At 34.0% G+C, this 19799-nt stretch overlaps 2 protein-coding genes across 2 annotated transcripts; one reads left to right on the forward strand and one right to left on the reverse strand.

Annotated features, from left to right (window-relative positions):
- Positions 1 to 5786: 5786 nt before the first annotated feature.
- On the forward strand, positions 5787 to 6635 carry LOC110641918 (embryogenesis-like protein). Its single transcript, XM_021793818.2, has one exon. It carries the CDS (start codon positions 5860 to 5862, stop codon positions 6403 to 6405), a length of 546 nt encoding a protein of 181 aa, XP_021649510.2. The 5' UTR covers positions 5787 to 5859; the 3' UTR covers positions 6406 to 6635.
- Positions 6636 to 10335: 3700 nt separating this feature from the next.
- Positions 10336 to 14655, reverse strand: LOC110641932 (LRR receptor-like serine/threonine-protein kinase RGI5). The gene is made up of 2 exons (XM_058138603.1): positions 11217 to 14655; positions 10336 to 11076 (listed from the first exon to the last, which is right to left on the reverse strand). The coding sequence occupies exons 1-2, from the start codon at positions 14077 to 14079 to the stop codon at positions 10694 to 10696; spliced, it is 3246 nt and encodes a 1081-aa protein (XP_057994586.1). The 5' UTR covers positions 14080 to 14655; the 3' UTR covers positions 10336 to 10693.
- Between the last annotated feature and the right edge of the window lie 5144 nt (positions 14656 to 19799).

Genomic DNA, 19799 nt, shown 5'->3' on the forward strand with positions numbered 1-19799 from the left:
GCATGGAAGCTGGATATGGAGGCTAATGATATGTGGATACAGATGGCATCAAAGATTAGAGAAGTAGCTAGAAAAGTACTTGGAGAGTCTAAAGGACATGGACCACCCTTAAAAGAGAGATGGTGGTGGAATGAGGAAGTACAAAAGGCAGTGAAGAGAAAAAGGGAATGATATAAAAATTACCTAAATGTGATAATAATGAGGCATATGAACAGTACAAGATAGCAAAGAAAGTGGCAAAAAAGGCAGTTAGCCAAGCAAGAGCATAGGCCTTTGAAAAGTTATATGAGAAACTTGGAACTAAAGAAGTGGAAAAAGATATTTATAGATTGGCAAGGAGGAGAGAAAGGAAATGTTAAGATCTCAATCAAGTTAGGTGCATTAAGGATAAAGAAGGAAAAGTGTTTGTGAAAGATGAGGACATTAAAGAAAGAGGGAGAAATTATTTTAATGATCTCTTTAATAATAGTCAAAATGGTAATAGCGTGAATATAGTGTAACACCCATATTTGTATAGCCTGGTATATTTCACTGTTCCGGTGACTGGTGTCAGTCCGGACAATTAAGCGGATTAGAACCACACTTAAGACAACTAGAGAAGCTATAAACACAAATAATTAGTAATGTCCAATTAGTTAAGTATAAACAAGAAAAACATAACATAAGAAGTTAAACGAGCCGAGAGTCACAGCGATGGGTGACCTTTTCGGGAATGACTGCGAAGTCATTTTAAACTCAAATTTCGAACCGTAAAAAGTGACGTTGCGGTCCTTAGGACCCTTATAAACACAGTGGAAAAGAGAAAATCATGAAAAAGAACTGTTAAGCCAGTCAAATAATTAGGTCAGGGAGCCGGAAGAAATATGGAATTAATTACAAACCGGGATGAACCGGTGATGGGCAATTTGGTCAATTGACCCCGAGAGCTGACTCCTGACCTAACTATCAAATAAAATCGGAGAAAAGAAAATTTTGGAATCAAGAATTAAATTAAAGAACTAATAGAAAAAAAAAAAAAGAGAATGGAAAAATTAAAAGGTGATGACATCATGCATGACCTCATGCATGATGCCATAAAGAATATAATTAATTTATTTATTTAAATGGATTTTTGGGTCTTCCATAAGACAAAAGACATAAAGAAAGAAAGAAAAAAAAAATAAAACACAAAGTCTTCTTCTTCAAAACGTCACTTTCCCTCTCCCTCACATCTCCATAGTTAAACCTCCATTAAAGCTTGTCTTCAAGCTTTGAAACCCTTACCAAATCCCAACTTCTTCCATAATCACTCCATAAAACCTTATTCCCTTCCCTTGAGAAAGAAATTTAACAAGAAAGAAAGAAGAAAAGAGGAGAAAAATTGAAAATTGGATATCAAAGTTGAGGTAAGCACATCAAATTGAAAGTTTGAGATTAATTGTTGTGTTTTTAGCTTGAATAACTTAGAAAAATGCTTAAAATGAAATAAAAATTTGTTGAGGGACCATGAATGATTTTCAGCCAGCATGTATATGGGAGTATATTTGCATGGTTTGATGGATTTAATTGGGTATATAAACCTTAGTTAGTTGAATGACTATGGTTAGAGGCATGGAATTAAGTAAATACATGAGGTTAGTGAATTAGGGTTTGGACATTAGGGTTTAGAGACCAAAAATGTGAAAAACTTGTAAATGGTGTCTTTGACCTAATGTGAAGTGACAAATGGTCATTTGTGACCAAATGAGGTGTATTAGAAGTGTTGGAATTAAAAGCCAATTCGGATTGGATAAGGTCATGTGCTGGCAGCATGACCAAAATTTCCTTTGAGGGACCAAAAATGAAAATTTTCAAGTCCAATGGATATGGGACCAATTGGGGATGAAAATAGGCACTAAATGACACAATTTTCATTGAGGAAGCCTGCCAAAAAGTGACTAAAACCTAGTGAACAAAGTGATCGAAGTTGAAAAATCGCAGGCTGCCCTGCATAAACTGACCAAATGAACAATGTTTGTTCATTTGGTCATAACTCGAGCTAGGCAGGTCAAAATGACCTGAAATTTTACCAGTGTTTAGATGAGATATAGATCTAAAACTTTCATAGAGAACACCAACCCAAATTATGCCATTAACCCAATCAAATTACTGAGCCAAATTGGGTCACTGAATCTGCAGACTGCAGATTTGCTATTTGAATAGTAAAGTTTCAATGGCTATAACTCTCTCTAGAAACCTCCAATTTAGGTGATTCTTGAACCGATGGAAACCTAAGGCATAGCAGAACATTTCATATGAAGAAAGTTAGACCAAATTATGGACTTAACTTGATCAAATTGCTGAACGAAGTTGGAATTAATAATCTGCTAGAACAAAATTCTGCAGCATGAACAGTAAACGTAATTTGCTTATAACTTGAGCTACAAAACTCCAATTGGAGTGATTCAAAAAGGAGAATAAACTTAAGACAATAAGGAACATTTTCTATTAAGAAAGTTTTGCCAAATTCCAATAGTAAACTGACCAATGAAATAGTACAATTAAGGACACCAAAACTGAAAATTTGGCAATTTTGCTTAAAAGACCTAAGTTTTGAAAAAATGACCAAAACCAATAAGTTTGGTGACCAAAATATGGTATGTGGGTAAAGTTAGAATTCCCATACCTATTAAGCCTTAGAAAGTTAATAATTTGACTTGAATAGTGCAGTGAATAGTAACCCGAAACACAAAATTTCAAGAGCGTCGAATTTAGCACGTTAGAGCTAGGTAAAAGTGAAGTTAAATTTATTTTTGGATTTATGTTAAGTTATGGTACTGAAATACTGTAAAATTATATGTTTCAGTTGAAAAGAATACCGGAAAAGAACCCGAGGAACCGAGTCAAGGCCAAGAGGCGACTCGCTTGAGGTTTGTGCACAACATCACTATTCTTTAAAATTCATTGATAAAGTGAATGAAATATACATTTTACTTTTGCTTTGAATTGTTGAAAGTTTATTGTGACCGTATTCATGATGTTTTGATTTAAATTGTGAAAGTTATTGTGTATATTTGAAATGACAATGTTTAGCAAATTGTTAAGATAAGTTTTGAAACCACAGTATCATGACCATATTTGAACACCTCACTAGCACGACTAGTGGGGGTAATTAGTTTCGAATTTTGATTCCTTCTCTGGAGAAGTGTTGAGGTGTGCCAGTAGAAGAGGATGTGAATGGATATCCATATATTTGAGCTAGCTAGCCTTGTGATGTGATTTCTCTTTACCCTCTGGCTATTGAGATTCTATTTGTTTCTAATGGCATGATCTAACTGTGGATTTTATGAAATGTGTTTTGATACTTTGAAATGAACTTGGTTTGCATTTAAAATCTCATAATGCATGATTTGTACTTAATTCTCATGTTCAGCTAAATTTTTGAATAAATGTGATTTAAGTTTTGCATAAAGATTATTTTAGTATGTTGTGCACCACTGAGTCCTAGTACTCAGCGATAGCTTCTATTGCTGTCGCAGATATAGAGACTAGAGGAGCAGCAGACTGAGCTGCTGAGGTGTGAGGAGCTATCAGCTTAAAGTCATCGGATATAATTTATACCCTAATTGTAAATATTTCTTTTGATGTATGTATTGCATATAAAAGTATGGACATGTAAATGGGTCTTGAGCAGGTTATACAAAGTTTGTAATAAAAATTTAGTTTGAATTTCCTTTGATGTAAATTTTGTAATGATGTATATATATAAATTGTTTTGTCTCTAATGAAATATGAGTGGAACTATTTTATTTAATTTGAATGAAATATATTGCTAGTATTTTGAGGATTATTAAATTTTGAACTTGAGAAATTGATTGAGTTTGATTGTGAAATTGAAGTAGTTGTTGAGAAACATTTTTAGAAGTGCTTTTTACAGGTATTTGAAGAACTGGTTTCTCAAAATACAGACAGAACTCTGTCAAATTTTTATAAAATTTGTGGAAAAATAAAATGGACTAGAAATATTAACTAGTTTTAATTTTAACTAAATGTTTTAAATACTTATTAGAAAATGCTCACCACTTATCAAAAATAAGAAAATGGTTTTAAAATCCCTTGTAGGGTACTTAATGAGTTATCGGTAGGTGAAGTTCGATAGTTCATTAGGTATTCTACGGGATCATGTTATGCCTTACAGAGGGGTAAGGTGTTACATATAGACTATAGAACAATAGAAAAAAAATGTGAATTATACTAGAAGGATTAGATCTTTAGAAGTAAATGAAGTACTTAAGAGAATGAAAGTGGGTAAAGTCTGTGGACTCGATGGAATACCAATTGAAGTGTGGAAGTGTTTGGGAGATATGGGAGTGGCTTGGTTAACTAAATTATTTAATAAGATTCTAAACTCAAAGAAAATGCCTGATGAATGGAAGAGGAGTATTTTAGTACCTATTTTTAAAAATAAGGGAGACATACAGAGTTGCTCAAACTATAAAGGAGTTAAACTCATGAGCCATACTATGAAGTTGTGGGAGAGAGTTGTGGAGCATCGACTATGTCATGATACTTCTATTTCTCTCAATCAATTTGGCTTCATGTCCGGTCGTTCAACTATGGTAGGGATCTTTCTCATTAGAAGCTTGATGGAGAAATATAGAGATGTGAAGAAAGATCTACACATGGTTTTTATTGATTTGGAGAAGGCTTATGATAGTGTTCCAAGAGATGTCTTATAAAGTGTGTTAGAATAAAAAAGGGTATCTATTAGGTATATACAAGTATTGAAAGATATGTATGAAAGAGCAACTATTATTGTGGGCACAGTGGGAGGGGACACAAGAGATTTTCTGATTTCAATTAGATTATACCAAGGATCAGCTATAAGCCCCTACCTTTTTTACATTATTATTAGATGAATTGACGAAAAATATACAAGAGAGTATTCCTTGGTGTATGATATTTGCGGATGATATTGTTCTAATAGATGAGACCCGAGAAGGAGTCAATAGAAAGCTAGAGCTTTGGAGAAGTACTCTAGAGTCAAATGGCTTTAAGTTAAGTAGAACGAAGATAGAATACATGCATTGTAAGTTCAGTGAAGGCCAAACTAGTGATAGGGAAGGAGTTAGTTTGGATGGAGTGGTACTGTCCTAAAGTAATCACTTTAAATATCTCGGCTCAGTCCTTCAAGTAGATGGGGGATGTGAAGAGGATGTTAGTCATAGGATTAAAGCCGGATGATTGAAGTGGAGACATGCTACAGAAGTTTTATGTGATCGTAAAATTCCCAATAAGTTGAAAGTAAAATTTTATCGTACAGCCATACGACCGGCTATGTTATATGGTAGTGAGTGTTGGGCACTGAAGGAGTCGTATGCGTCTAAGATAAGAGTTGCAAAGATGAGAATGTTAAGGTGGATGAGTGGTCATACTAGACTAGATAAAGTTCGTAATGAGAGTATTAGAGAAAATGTAGGAGTGGTGCCAATTGAGAATAAGTTGAGAAAAGGGAGATTGAGGTGGTTTGGTCATGTGAATTGTAGACATACAGAGGCTCCAGTTAGACAAGTAGAGCACATTAGATTAGATGATAGAAAGAAAAAAAATGATAGACCTAAATTAATTTGAGGAGAGTAGTACAACATGATCTGGAAGCATTAAGGATTTAACACAAAATTGTTTAGAGTGTAGAAAACGAAAATTTTTGGGATAAATGGTTAGTTGAGTTGAGTTGAGTTTTATTATACATAAAATTATACATATAAAAATTAAAAAAAAAATTAAGCAAGACCCATAAACAAGCATTTCCAATTACCCAGCCCATCCATCTACACTTGAAAAATTGGAATTTGGGATTCTGTCACTCCGTAGCCATTGAATTCAAACACCAAAGCAAAGATGCATAAGCGATCGCTGGTTTCTCTCTTCAATTTGTTCCGGAGACACCATTTTCAACCTTTTCCACAACCCATATATGCATTTTCTCTCGAATCGCTCTCATCGATTCCGACTCGACTCGTTCCCAGTTCAATCCAACCTCTGAACCTCAAATTTCTTCACACTTCCACCTCAAATCTTTACACATACGCCCATTCACTTTGCCAAAACCTCGACGCCTGGCACACGACTTATAAAACTCGGAGAAAATACAGTACTGAGTCGGAAGGTGACCCATTTCCCGCGTTGGATGTGAACAAAGAGGTGGACATGATAAATCTCAAGTTTGCAGAAGCAAGAGAGGAGATAGAAATGGCAATGGAGTCAAAAGAGACTGTGTATTTCAACGAAGAGGCGGAGTGTGCACGAACTGCAGTGAAAGAAGTGCTGGACATGTTTGAGGGGCTACTGGGGAAGTTGCCAGGGAGCGAAAAGGCGGCTTTGCAAAGATCAATGGGGCTCAAGATTGAGCAGTTGAAGGCTGAACTTCTACAGATGGATGACTAATGAGGTTGGTGATAATGGGTTCTGGTCGAATTTCCTTTGGTGCAATCATTTTTTGGGTTCTGGATCATGTACTATGTTTTCGTTGAGCTTATTGAGGATAATTCAATATCGATGTCATCGCTGAAAAGGGATTTTGTGATGGAAAGTTAATTTTAGTTAATATAGACGATTTTGATTTGAATAATGGACTAGGAGTTCGTTCCTGAAGTTCAATTATCTTATAGCACTAATCTCTGATTTTTTATATTACCTTTAGAATGAAACGATTTTGTTTTGCTGTAACTTTTGATCATATGGAACCCAGTATAATAACTTTTGATCATATGGAACCCAGTATAAGACTGATAATAGTCATATTCTTCTAGTGCCAAATGGTATTGTGATAAAAACCAAGGGGAAATATGTAATGAGATATCTTCTTTGGAGAGTTAATGCAATTATTGTAATTAAACACTCAATCTAAGTAGCTTCTTATACTCTCAGAACAGACTGCATAATTGCTACACGAACATTTTATGATCCAGTGACAAGAAGACCAAGTTTTATGGAAAGTGAAATATATCATATGATGGAAGAGAGATGTATTTGTATATCTCCATTGACCTCCTGTCTTGTCATGACTCTTCCATTACCAATTGAGTCAAGTGGTTAGTATTTTCTAGGTTGTGGAGCTGTGTAATGAGCAGCCGTCTTCTTATGTAGTACAAGACTTGGTCGTTGAGAGTGCTTTATCATAGTGCTGTAATGCTTTATTTCAAAATGAAGTGGAAGTGGAAATATGAGCCTTGAAGTGAAGAATTCCTAGTGTAATTCTTTAGAGCCCTGAGGTTTATTCATTTTGGTCCTTGTGCTGATTCTCATCATTTGTTACTCCGTTGTGACTTTATTGTTGTATTTTTGTATTCTTAAAAAAAAAGGAAAAAAAAATAAAAAAACGCTCTGTATCTTAGTAATGTAGCCCTTTTTTGTATTATTTCATGTTGACTTTCTTACTCCTTAAATTGTTTCCTTAAACTGGCCCTTAAAAAGACCTCGAGTTCCTGACTTTAGGTTCTGGATTTGAAGAAAACCATCATCCCATTTTTGGCAGAGTGTCTGTTACATCATGCTGAAAAGAGCTTGCAATTTGAATTTTCATTTTCACCCTCACATTACATTCGTTCTCATCATCAGCGGATACCACAAATTAAATATAAGCAGCAATAATGCTCAACTCCAGGTGGATTTTTGAATGTCTATTGCAATTCCTAGTCTACTGAGTTGAAAAGGCAATTCTTCTCTGATTTAGTTTTTTCATGCTTTTGATATAGTATTGTTATGCATCTGAAAGGAGCCTTAGATTTTAATTTTAGAATACAGTGAATTTTTTGAAGCAGCAATCAGTATGTGCATAAAAAGCAGGACTTTTCACATGTAATTGTATTCTTTCGCAAGATGCTTGAGCTGCTTAATTTCTGTACATGTGAAGGGTGAACTCTGAACCCTGATTACTATCCTCTTATATCATTTGTTATTAAGAAGTGAGATTGATTCAGATTTCATCTCCTTGTGGATAAAATTAAGATAGCTAATTCTGCCTTATTTCTTATAGGTATCAGGCTAAAGCTGATAGTAATGTACCTGTAGAGTTAATAATGTTAGTAGTGTTGTTTGTTAATAATGAATTCGACTTTGGAAGAAACAGTATGGTCAAGCACTTTATTTGCACTGGAACAGAATAGACCAGAATTTTTTGGTGGGTCTGCCTGGCAAAAAGGATTTTCCCTATATTTTTTTACCTTCAATCAAGATTTTTACCGGTGATGAGGCATTTAACATGGGTTTGAGATTCCATTACCATTCAACGCATTTTGTTAGTGAACGAAGTTGATTACAGCTGAATTCACAATTAACCTTATGATGCTCTTTGACAACATTGATGTGGCTATTTGGAAGGCTGCAATTGTATATATTGCATTTGAAAAGTAAGAAATGATAAAGCTTGAGATTTGACAGGGCATGTTTGCTGAGGATCAGATTGGTATGGCACAACATGATTTGTGCAACTGAAAGTTAGGTTGAGGCTTAAAGCTTAATTGAGTCTGGTTGTTTGGTTGTTTTTTTTTTTTGAGTCTGGTTGTTTAGTTACACTTTCTAAAACTCTATATTATTGAATCAATATTAAGGGCTCCAAGGCAGTTCTGCAGCATGTGATGCGACTGGCCACATATTTCTGAAAAATCCTATCTTTTTATGCTTGAAGCAGTGGGTCTCTCAAGATTTGTTTAGTGACTTTATATTGTTTGGGATGATTTGATTTGATTGATGGCGTAAAGTATGCATTAGCCACAAAACCACGAAAAGTATTTAGGAAAGACAAATTTTTACTATTATGTTAGCATTTGTTGTTCTTTTAGTATTATATTAGTATCAGTTGACCGGGTCACTGAGAGGAGAAGCAAGATCATTCTCTTTGAAGCATAAAAATTATTTAAACAAGTTCTACCGAAAAGATTGATTGTCACCTAGCAAATTTTGTATTTTATTTTCGTGATGATGAAGTTCATAGATAAAGCTATCTTAACAACATAAGCCAGTTGGTTTCAAGATCATCATATGATATAATGTCTAGGGAGAAAGAAAAATCAGAAACAAATAATACCTGTGAAAGAAATTATAAGCAGGGAGAAAGAAATATAAAGAAGGCCAATGAGGGGAACATTGGCAAGTGTAATGATAAGGCTTTTTGGGACAAGCTGAGTGGGCCTTAAAGAAAAATTCCACTACAGGAAACTGAACTCACAAGCTTAGTGACTGAATTTTAAGTATTTTTTTTATATTATTTTCTTTCAGCATTTCTGCTTTCTTTATTAGCAAGTCTGCACTAGGTCCTGCAACAAAAGGCCAGGTTCAAGCAATGAAACTAGCTAGAACTAAAACCTAAAAAAATATGTCTTCACTGGGAATAGATCTAAGATGAGACCCTAAAAGATGCTGGTTGCAGAAAATGTGCCTATGAAACTTTGTCCGGAGAAGAGGACATCGATTCTCATGTGGTGAGCATGGGCCGTCTGGCTTTTCTTCCCTTGTAGAGCTTGTCTGTAGGGTCACCAACCCATTGTGAAGGCCCCGGTACAAATACAAATTGAATGTGATCTGCGTTCCCTTCCTTTTTCCTCTTTCTTTTTGGATTGCTTTGAGGCATGATACCTGGAACTATAAAGATTGACCTGAGTACTAAAGAAACAAAAAGAGAAGCTTATTGAATAATCATATATCTTTGCATTTCTTTATTGATTTTTCATCAAGGTATTACCATGCTAAGGTACTAACTTTTGAGAATTGGATTTTTCTGATATTTTATTAGTTATATAATTTAAAGAAAAAGGAAGCAGCGGCCAGAGGGGGATGGATGTTGAACCAATGAGTTGCTGATTATTATCTTATTAGATCTCCTTTTTTTGACCAAAACTTGTGACAATATATATTAAAAAAGATATGGACCAATTGGAGAATAATGAGACAGGGGAGCAAATCCTTTGCCTGTTGAGGCATGTGGGGGAGAAGGAGAGAGGCATGGCCTGTTTCTGTCTGTCTGCTTTTATCCTGCTTCACAGACCCTACATACAACTCGTGTTTGAGGAGGTTGCTTTCCCCTTCTGAGTTATGGCAGCAGCTCCACTTCTGCTTATGAGTTTCACAGATTATCTTTTTATTTTACTTGAAAAAGAGTTACGAGTTTAATGGCCATACAAAACCCCACCTGCTGCCCCACACTTTGGACAGCCTTGAATGTTCATGTGATTCTGAAGATCTCTCTTCATTTTTTTTTTTCCTGAAAATCTCTTGTTGCTTTGGATGTCTTGCAATTGATGTTATATCAACTATGCAATGAGAAACGTTACTAGCCAGAATTTAAGCTGAAATTAGGAACCTCGAAAAAGTTGGAGCTAAGAATAAAGTTGACATTTTATTGAGTGGAAGAGCTCTTGATTACTGAAATGCTGCCTAGTATTCAGGAATTTGGAGTGACATAAACTAGGGCAGAACGGAAATGCATAGAGAATAGAAAATTATAATGATAAAGAAAAAGCAAAGCATGAAGCAATTCAACCAAATTGCTGTTTCTAAAACTGTACAGGAAACCCAAGTCCACCATCTCATCCAACAATAACACCACCCAAAGCTCTTCCTCTTCTCATTTTTCTCAACAATTGCACTCCTCTTTTTTGTTCTTGGGATATAAAAGAGAAATCAATCATTGATGTCCCTGGAAGGAAATAAAAATACAAAAACAAACAACCTTATTTCAACTTTGACTTGATGACTGTTTTATTAGAGGTTGAGATGTCTTTCCCCATTCTTCTGGTGGGCTCTTCACCTCCATTAACAATGCCACTACTTCCTTCATGGTGGGCCGTTCCGCCGGGGAAGAGTTGACACAAAACATTGCAATCCCTAGTGTTTGAAGCATTTCTTGCACCATCTGATCTGGTAAACCTTGAAGCTTTGTATCCAGTATTGAAACAGCTGGTTCAAAACTTCCCATCTTTTTCTTTACCCACTCAACTATGTGCAGCCCATCTCCAACTTGAGGTTCCACAGCACTACGGCCAGATAGAATCTCTAGCAGCACCACTCCATAACTATAAACATCACTCTTTTCCGTTATGTTCATGCTGTATCCATACTCTGCAAATAATGGTTATGGAAATTTATTAGAAATAGAACTAAGAATTCAAGAAAAGAACCATTAACTGATACAGAAAGCACTTAATCCAACTTGGGACCTAACTAGAACATAAGAGAATATGAAGAATAAGCATACTTGCCTGGAGCAATATAACCATAAGATCCAGCAACTCTGGATATGGCTTGATGATAATTTGGAGAGTTCATCAGTTTGGCTAGGCCAAAGTCTGCCAAATAAGCCTCAAACTTGGAATCTAGAAGGATGTTATTGCACTTAACATCTCTGTGAAGAATTGCAGGCACACAATCACGATGAAGGTAAGCTAGTCCTTGAGCTGATCCTACAGCAATCTTGTACCTCGTTTCCCATTCCAAATTTCTATTCCCTCGCAACAGCTGTTGCAAATTACCATTCGGAATGTAGTTGTAGAGAAGGAGTTTCACACTCCTATTGGAACAATAGCCTAAGAGCTTCACAATATTCCGATGTCGAATGTGTCCTAGAATTTGAATTTCCGCTGCAAATGAATCCACAGGTTCTTCCTCTCTTTTTGTTTTCCAAAGCTTTTTGACTGCAATCAACTCCCCACTTGGCATTTCAGCCTTGTAGACAACACCAGAACATCCTTTCCCAATCACATTTTCATCTCTCAAACAATCTAGTATGTTATCGATGGAAAAGTTGAGTTTTTGAAATGGGATAAAAGTCCATGGATAAGAGAAATCTTCAGCCCCCGATGAAGATGCCGATGCTCCTGAAGCTTTCTCTACCATGTACTTATGGTTCCTAGAGAGTAAAATCCATGAAGCAAGAACTGCCATGGTTACTGAAGCTAGAATCACAGAAATCAATGCTACAGTTTTGGCCGATTTCAATCCATTTCCTTTAATAGCTCTTGATGAACAAGTAGACCCATCAGCGGATAAGCAAAGATTTGGGTTTTGAAGATATGAACTTGAGGACAGAGTTCTGAAAAATGGTGTTACAGGAATAGGGCCTGAAAAGTTGTTGCAAGAGATATTAAGGGAAGTGAGGCTAGTAAGAGAACCAAGAACCTTAATGTTCCCATAAAGCAAATTATGAGAAAGATCAATAGATTGTAACTGGGTCAAACTCGACATTGTTTGTGGGAGTTCTCCAGTAAATGCATTTGAGCTCAAGTCCAAACTGATGGTTAAGCTTGTCACATAACCAATTTCTGGTGGGATTGGACCTGAGAGGCTGTTGTAGCTCAAATCAAGAAGCGTTAGCTTCTGCAAATTCTTAATGGATCTTGGAATTGACCCTGATAGCAGATTATTGTTGAGAATCAGCTTGTTCAAGTAACTGAAGTTTCCAAAACTCCATGGAATTTCACCATTGAAGCTGTTTCTGCTAAGATCAAGCTGCTCCAAATTCACAAGCTCCCCTAGCTGAGATGGTATCTCTCCAGTAAAGTGATTGTTGTGCACATCCAAGAGCTCAAGAACTGTGATGTTAGCAATCTCGATCGGGATGGCACCAGAGAAATGATTTACGTACAAGTCAAGAAAGACCAAATTCTGCAAGTGGCCTATCTCTTTTGGAATCTGACCTGAGAGTTGGTTTTCTCCAAGCCTCAATCTCACCAAAGACTGACAATTTGCAATACTTCGCGGCAATCCTCCTGATAAAGAATTCCCTAGAAGCAGAAGCTTGCTTAATTTCTTCAAACCAAAAACCTCATCTGGGATTGTCCCTGTAAGCTTGTTTCTTGAAAGATCAAGAGCATATAATTCAGTGCAGTTACCAAAAGAAGCTGGTATGGTACCAGAAACTGAGTTGCCCCACAAGTAGAAATTTTGCAAATATTTCAATTCCCCGACCTGCCATGGAATCGCACCTGATAATTGGTTCTTATCAAGCTGCAGAGCAGTTAGGCTTGTGCAGTTACTTAACTGCCAGGGAATGGCACCAGTTAACGAATTATCAGACAAGTGAAGCTGCTCAAGAACCACTAACTTCCCTAAATCGCTGGGAATTTCTCCAGAAAGATCATTAGCTGAAGCATCAAGCACAACTAGAGACGAACAATTTGAAAGCTCAGCTGGGATATGTCCAGATAGTGCATTGCCCCATAGAAGCAAGCTAGTAAGTTTCTGCAACTTACCCAACTGAGGAGGGATGGAGCCAGTGAGCTTATTCATGTGCAAATACAAGTTCCTTAACTCTGAACACAAACCAAGCTCAAGTGGTATAGAACCAAACACCTCTGTATCATAAAGAGCTAAAGTTTGGAGATTGATCAATTTCCCAAATGTAGGTGGTATCACACCAGAAAGCCCGGTTGCAGCAGCACCAAATGTTGTGAGATTGGTTAGCAGTCCTAACTGTGGTGGTATGTCTCCAGTTAGATAAGGGTTTCCACCTACTCTAAATTGCTGGAGAGAGATTAAAGAACCCAATTGGGATGGTATTGAGCCATTGAAGAGATTATCTTGCAGACAAAAAACTTGTAGAGAAGTAAGGTTTGCTAGTTGCGGAGGTATTCTACCAGATAATCTATTAGAGTTCAAGTAAAGGAACTGAAGTGAAGAGAGGAGACCAAGTTCTTGCGGTATATAACCTGAAATAGAGTTAGAGGAGAGGTCTAAAAGCCTAAGGTGAGTGAGTTGGCCAAAGGAAGTAGGGATAGTACCAGAGATATTGGTAGAGGAGAGATTGAGAAGTTGCAGACAAGTGAGAGAAGAAAGTTCTGAAGGCAGTGAAGATAGATTGAGGAATGTGTTAGGCAAGGAAAGAGAGATGACTCTGTTTTGAGGAGAACATGTAATGCCTTGCCAAGAACAGGGCGTTAAGCTTGATGGGTTCCAAGAGGAAAGAACGGAAGAGGATGCTTTTGCAGATGGGTCAGCTGCCGAGAGAAGAGAAAGAAGAGCTTCTCCATCAGGAGATAAAGAAGCTACAAAAGGTAATAATGTCTTAGTCATGGTTAACATTACCAAGATTAAGCAGAACGAGACATAATGGCTTAGCTTCTCCATATCAAGGGAAAGGTGACCAAACTAAGAAAATCTTGGGCTGATAAAAGGGAACTCCTTTTCTGGTTTTTTTTTTTTTTTTTTTGGCAGTGGTGAAGAAGTGATTGTAGTGGTGGTGTTGATGACGATGGTGGTGGGAGAGAAGGAGAAGGTCCAAATCTAGGAGACAAAATGCATGTGAGAGAGGTCCTTGTGGAGAGAAGGATGCTTCAGTTTTACACTAAACGGTTGAAACCATGCATGTGAACTGTGCAAAAGCTAAGCGCCATTAAATTTTAGTAGAAGATATGTTGAATATAGTCAAACAGTCCCAAGTTAGCGGTGAAAGGACGTTACCAGAACAGCATTAATGGTGGCGACTGGTGGTTGTGGTGTTGGTGGGCGCTCACTGCTGGTGGTGGTGTTGATGATACGTTAACAAAATAACAAGATTCAAGTTCATGCTCTCTGCTACTTCATATTTTATCAATGTTGGCCGTGCAAATTTCTTGAATGTTTTCCGTGTTTTGATGGTGGTTGTTGCGGCGGTAATGGTGGTGTGGTGTTGGGTGGTGGTGGCTATGCTTTGAGTTTGGAGCTCTCTACAGCTGCTTGCTGCTAATAGGCTCTGGAAATTCTTCCATTTAAGTAGGTTCAACTTATTTTTGTACATATTATTTGGGCGCCCACTGGCTCTTTTTCCTGATGGTCTATATTGCCCTTGCTAAGCGACAAGAAACAATGAACATTTTGTTCAGAAGTGGGAATAGTATTGAACTTTCAAAAAAGTTAAAAGTAGAATTGAATATAAAAAATCAACTAATGCTGAAATCAACTAATTAGAATAATTTTATTTTTTAAATTAAATATGAGCCATAATATTTTTATCTTTAAAAATTAAATATAAAATCAACTAATCAACTTTAATTTTGTAATATTAAAATTATTTTTAAATTTATAAAATTTTAAATTTAAAAAATAAATATCACTAAGTTTTGATATATTAAAATATTTTTAAGATAAATATCATACGTAATTACTTAATTAAAAATTTTTAAATTAATTTAAAGCAGCTTATTGTTTGTGGGTTAATAATCTCCCAAACACCCCAACAAAGTAAAGTAGACATGGCAAAATTTAAAGCATGGAGATGATGGTAATCGGAGTGAGCAGTGAGGCAGCTTCGGAGACTGTGAAAAGTAAAAGGAGGCTTGGAGCAAGCAACCAATTTCAATGTCTTTTTCCATACATTTTATTATACAATATGCTTTTATTTTGCATAAACTATATAACCTTAAACGTGGCCTTTGTTATTTTTAATGGCTAGAATTTAAGTATGGCGTGGATATAGAGGAAGTTTTCTTGGAGCATCTACTTCTTGTTTTAACATCATAATGCTCATCAATTCAGGTTTAGAATTATTTATCTTAAATGAATTAATTAAAATTAATAATTATAAAAAAAATCCTTTTAAATTATTATTGATTTATTTTTTTAGTAAATATAATTTTTAAAATACTATAAAAAATTTTAAGAAAAAATATAAAAAAATTCAAACAATTCAAAAATTGTAAAAAAAATCCAAAATAGTATTTAAAGATATTTATTTTATCTTATAATTGTTTGCTATTAATATTATTAATTAATTAATTATAAATACTATATGAATATTTAATTGATTAAATAATAATTATTTATAAAAAAAATTGTCAATTATTCACTGTAATGACTGAACTAAGTGTAATAAAATGAAAAGTTAAAGCTGAATTGATTCTCATCCAAGCGGTTTAATTATTAATTTTTGACAGTGCAGTGGTGAAACTAAGGCAAGGCTGATTTGATTACCGAGGCCGAGGAGAGGGTGGTGGGTTTGTTTCGGGACTAGGATTGAAGATTATCGACAAACACAGTCTCATCAGAGAGGGAAGATTATATATATATATATATATATATATATATATATATATATATATATATATATATATATATATATATATATATATATATAAATTAGGGCACAACTCACGATTAGGGTTTATGTTTGGCTTCTGAGACTTCTCTTCTAAATTTCAGTCTAGCCGCACACTACTCTTATAAATGTTATAAGAAAGTTTCAACTAGAGACTGATTTATGCCAATTAATGGAAGATGAAACCCTAAATTAAAAGATTTTGGCTTTATTTTTCTTTTCCATCATTTTTTTTAATTATAAGATTAAGACTCAATCAAAACAAAGAAAAAGAATTTATAAATCTCTTAATATGGATGATTCATTAATTTTCAAAATATATATATATATATAGGGAAAAAGATTTTTGAAACCCTAGGAAATTGAAATATTTGAAATTGAAATCGAAATCGATGATACTCTCAAATCAATGTTGAAAGAACAAGATGGATATAAATGAGGAAAGCCCTAGTTACTGTACTTGAGCTTTGATTCCTTCAAGTCAAAACAGTTAATAATTGGACTCATCTACCCATTACAAACCCTATTTCCAATGCCTTTTTTTCATTACATTGCTTGTATGATTCCTAGTAGTAATAGCAACAAGGCGGATTGAAAGTAGAGGTCGCTTCTCTATTTTTGTCTACAAAAGATTGAGGTCAAGATAGAGACTTTTTCACCAAGCAGGGTAGATTTTCTTGTGAGGAGTTTGCTTTTTTTTATTTTAATTTATTAATATATGATATAAATTTATTTATTTAAAAATAAATTATAATTAGAAGTACAAGTTCTGGTCATTATTTTAATAATATATATTATATTTTTTATTAAAATTATAATATTTAAATATATAAAAATAAATTATTTTTAATAAAAATAATAAAATGCTACTAACAGGATTGAGGAAAATAAATCTTATTTGAGGCAAGTTAAATCAGGTTCAAGAATTTTTACCATTCCTAGTTCTCTAACACTTCTCTCAAAAAAAAACCCTCTTAACTTTTAAAGAGAAAATTTTCTCTGTTTTTTTCATTTAGGATTATAAGTCTGCCAAATTTATTGCTATCTTGAGGCCTTCCCCTACTCCTTCTAGACATGGGAAGATTCTTCCTTAGCTCAAAGAGAAGCCACCTTAGGGCTTATATAGCTCTTTTTTCTCGTGTTTATTAAGAGGGATGCTTGATGAGGATATGTACAGTGGTGGTCTTCCTGTGTGTGATGTGTTGATTTTGGACTTTGTGGGGAGGGTGGCTTTATTAGGATGTTTAAGTGCTGACCTTGCATGTTTGTGGCTAGCCCCATTGACTACAAGAAAGTGAGACGCCATTAAGCTTTGCCGTGCTTCATCCTCCTAGAGTCACTAGTGATAGATCTGCATTTTCGACCTCTCAAGGTTCTGACATTTGGCTTGAAAAAATAGCTTCAGTGTTTTGCTTTGGAAAGGCTCACTCATTCAAGGTTGGTCCACAGTTGAAGGAGCCTCTGTCTATGCTCTTCTAGGCGATTGCCATAGTCTTGTCGAGAGTTGGAGGAGATCGGCAATGGGACGAGCTGAGAATGTCAATCTTTGAGTTTTAGGCCATTAAACCTACCAGCCTTAGCCCTAGGGTTTATAGTTTTGAGCCTTCGGACTCCATATTTTAGGGTTATGAGTGAGTTGGACCTCTGATCTATCTTGCTGTTCATGTCATGGATCTTGCAAATTAATAGATTTTCAACTTTAGACAAAAAATAAATAAATAAAAATAAATCTCACCCTATAATCAAATAAACTAAAGGCCTTATTCTTGCTAAATCGAATATATATATATATATATATACTTCTAAATACTACCTTTCATTTTTCTTATTTCATTCATTTAATCATTTTCTTTTCTCCCATTTTAATATATTTTTATTCTTTTTTCTCATTTCCTAATTTCTTCACTCGTTTTCTTCTTCTTTTTTTCTCTCATTTTCTTTTAGTTTCTCATATTATTTCTTCTCTTTCTCTCATTTTCTTTTCACTTCTCTCATAATTTTCATTCTCTTTTATCTCATTTCTTTATCTTTTCTCTCATTTTCTTCACTTTCCTTTTTTTTTTCTTCTTTTTAATTCTTACCTTATATTTCCATTTTTATTATTATAATTTTCCCTCATTTCATTTTCTCATCTTTATTTTCTATTAAATACTTTTTTCCCTCTCATTATAATGTATTTACAATAATTATTAATGATAAAATATAAACATATTTATAATAATAAAATAATTTGATAAAAAAAATATCCTAAAATTAATAGTTTATTATTTTAATTGAAAATAATTTTTTTTTAAATTACTAATAAATTTAAAATCCATCAATAAATTTATCAATATATCATAATATTTGATTTTTTTTTATTTATCTCTCAATTTATCAATAAATTAAAGAATTCATTAATACTCTTCCATTAGTAAAAAAAAATTATTAACAAAATTCACTACAACCGACTTCATTTGTTGGTAATTTTACTTAATAATGGATTTTATATGACTATACCCAAAAAAAAATTCCGTTGATAATCTTAAAAATTTTAGTGATATATGTATCTTATTAAGATTGAGGAATCATTATTAATTAATTAATGCATTGATGCTCTAAACATCGGCTTACTTAGCTATGTGAAAGTTTGAAAGATTTATACATATAATCCATTGAAAAATCCATATTAATTACATAGGTATAGTAAACAAATGGAAGGTGTAGCCATTGATGTGGATATTGTTATCTTGAGAATCCAATGAGAAATTGTATTTTAGCTATAAAAAATTTGGAACCAAAACTATACATAATAATATATTATAACCATCAATAGTATAATACTAATTGAGAGGTCCAGCTGTATATATTGAGCTCTTTTATATTATACGCTTACGCGTGGCTGCTTAATAATATAAACTATAGCCGCTAATTACGTTGCATTTTATAATTAAAAAAAATTAATCAAAAAGTGAATTTGCTCTCACCTTACTAATCACAATTTTATTTTGTAATTATGGGTAATTAAGATATAAAAAAAATAAATTATTTTTATTTGTTAATATTAGTATTTTCTTTAGATTAAAAATTATATAAATTTAATATACCACAGAACGTAATAGCTTGATGATTAATTTAGTGAAACAAATTTATTCCACTATGGTTTGACTCCCCACACTAGCATAATTAGGATGAGCCACAGTCCGATTTTGAATTAGAACCGAACTAGAACCTGTTCGATCAAAATCAGACCGAAACAGGTCAAAATTAGAACCAGTTTTTAACCGGACCAAAACTGTCCTTTTGTAGTTTGGTTTAGGTTCGTATTTTTTAGGAACCGTGAATTGATAGTTCCAAACTAACTTAAACCGACGTTTCTAAACTTGACCAAATCAGTAATTTAAATACAAAAGAATTTAATAAATATCTCACTTTACTCTTAATTCATTTATATATATCATTAATTATCTACACAATTATTCTCTACACTCTCTTTAATTCTTAATATTTTTTTAATTTATCTCAATTCCTCTAAATAATTATTTTTTACATTTTTTTTAATTTCTAATACTCTCTCAATTTTCCTACTTTATTATTTTATATGCTCATTGAAAATTTTAATACTATCTCAATTACTCTGTTATTATTTTATATCCTCAATAAAATTTTCAATACCCTCTATTTTAATTTTTTTTCTCTTTTATACTTTTTAATTATCAATTATCATTTAATTTTTAAGAAAAGGCAAGCAATAGAACTAAAAATTTTGAGTCCTCTAAATTCTAAAGGGATACGT

This window comes from Hevea brasiliensis, chromosome 16 (assembly GCF_030052815.1).
Source record: "Hevea brasiliensis isolate MT/VB/25A 57/8 chromosome 16, ASM3005281v1, whole genome shotgun sequence".
Taxonomy (NCBI): Eukaryota; Viridiplantae; Streptophyta; class Magnoliopsida; order Malpighiales; family Euphorbiaceae; genus Hevea; species Hevea brasiliensis.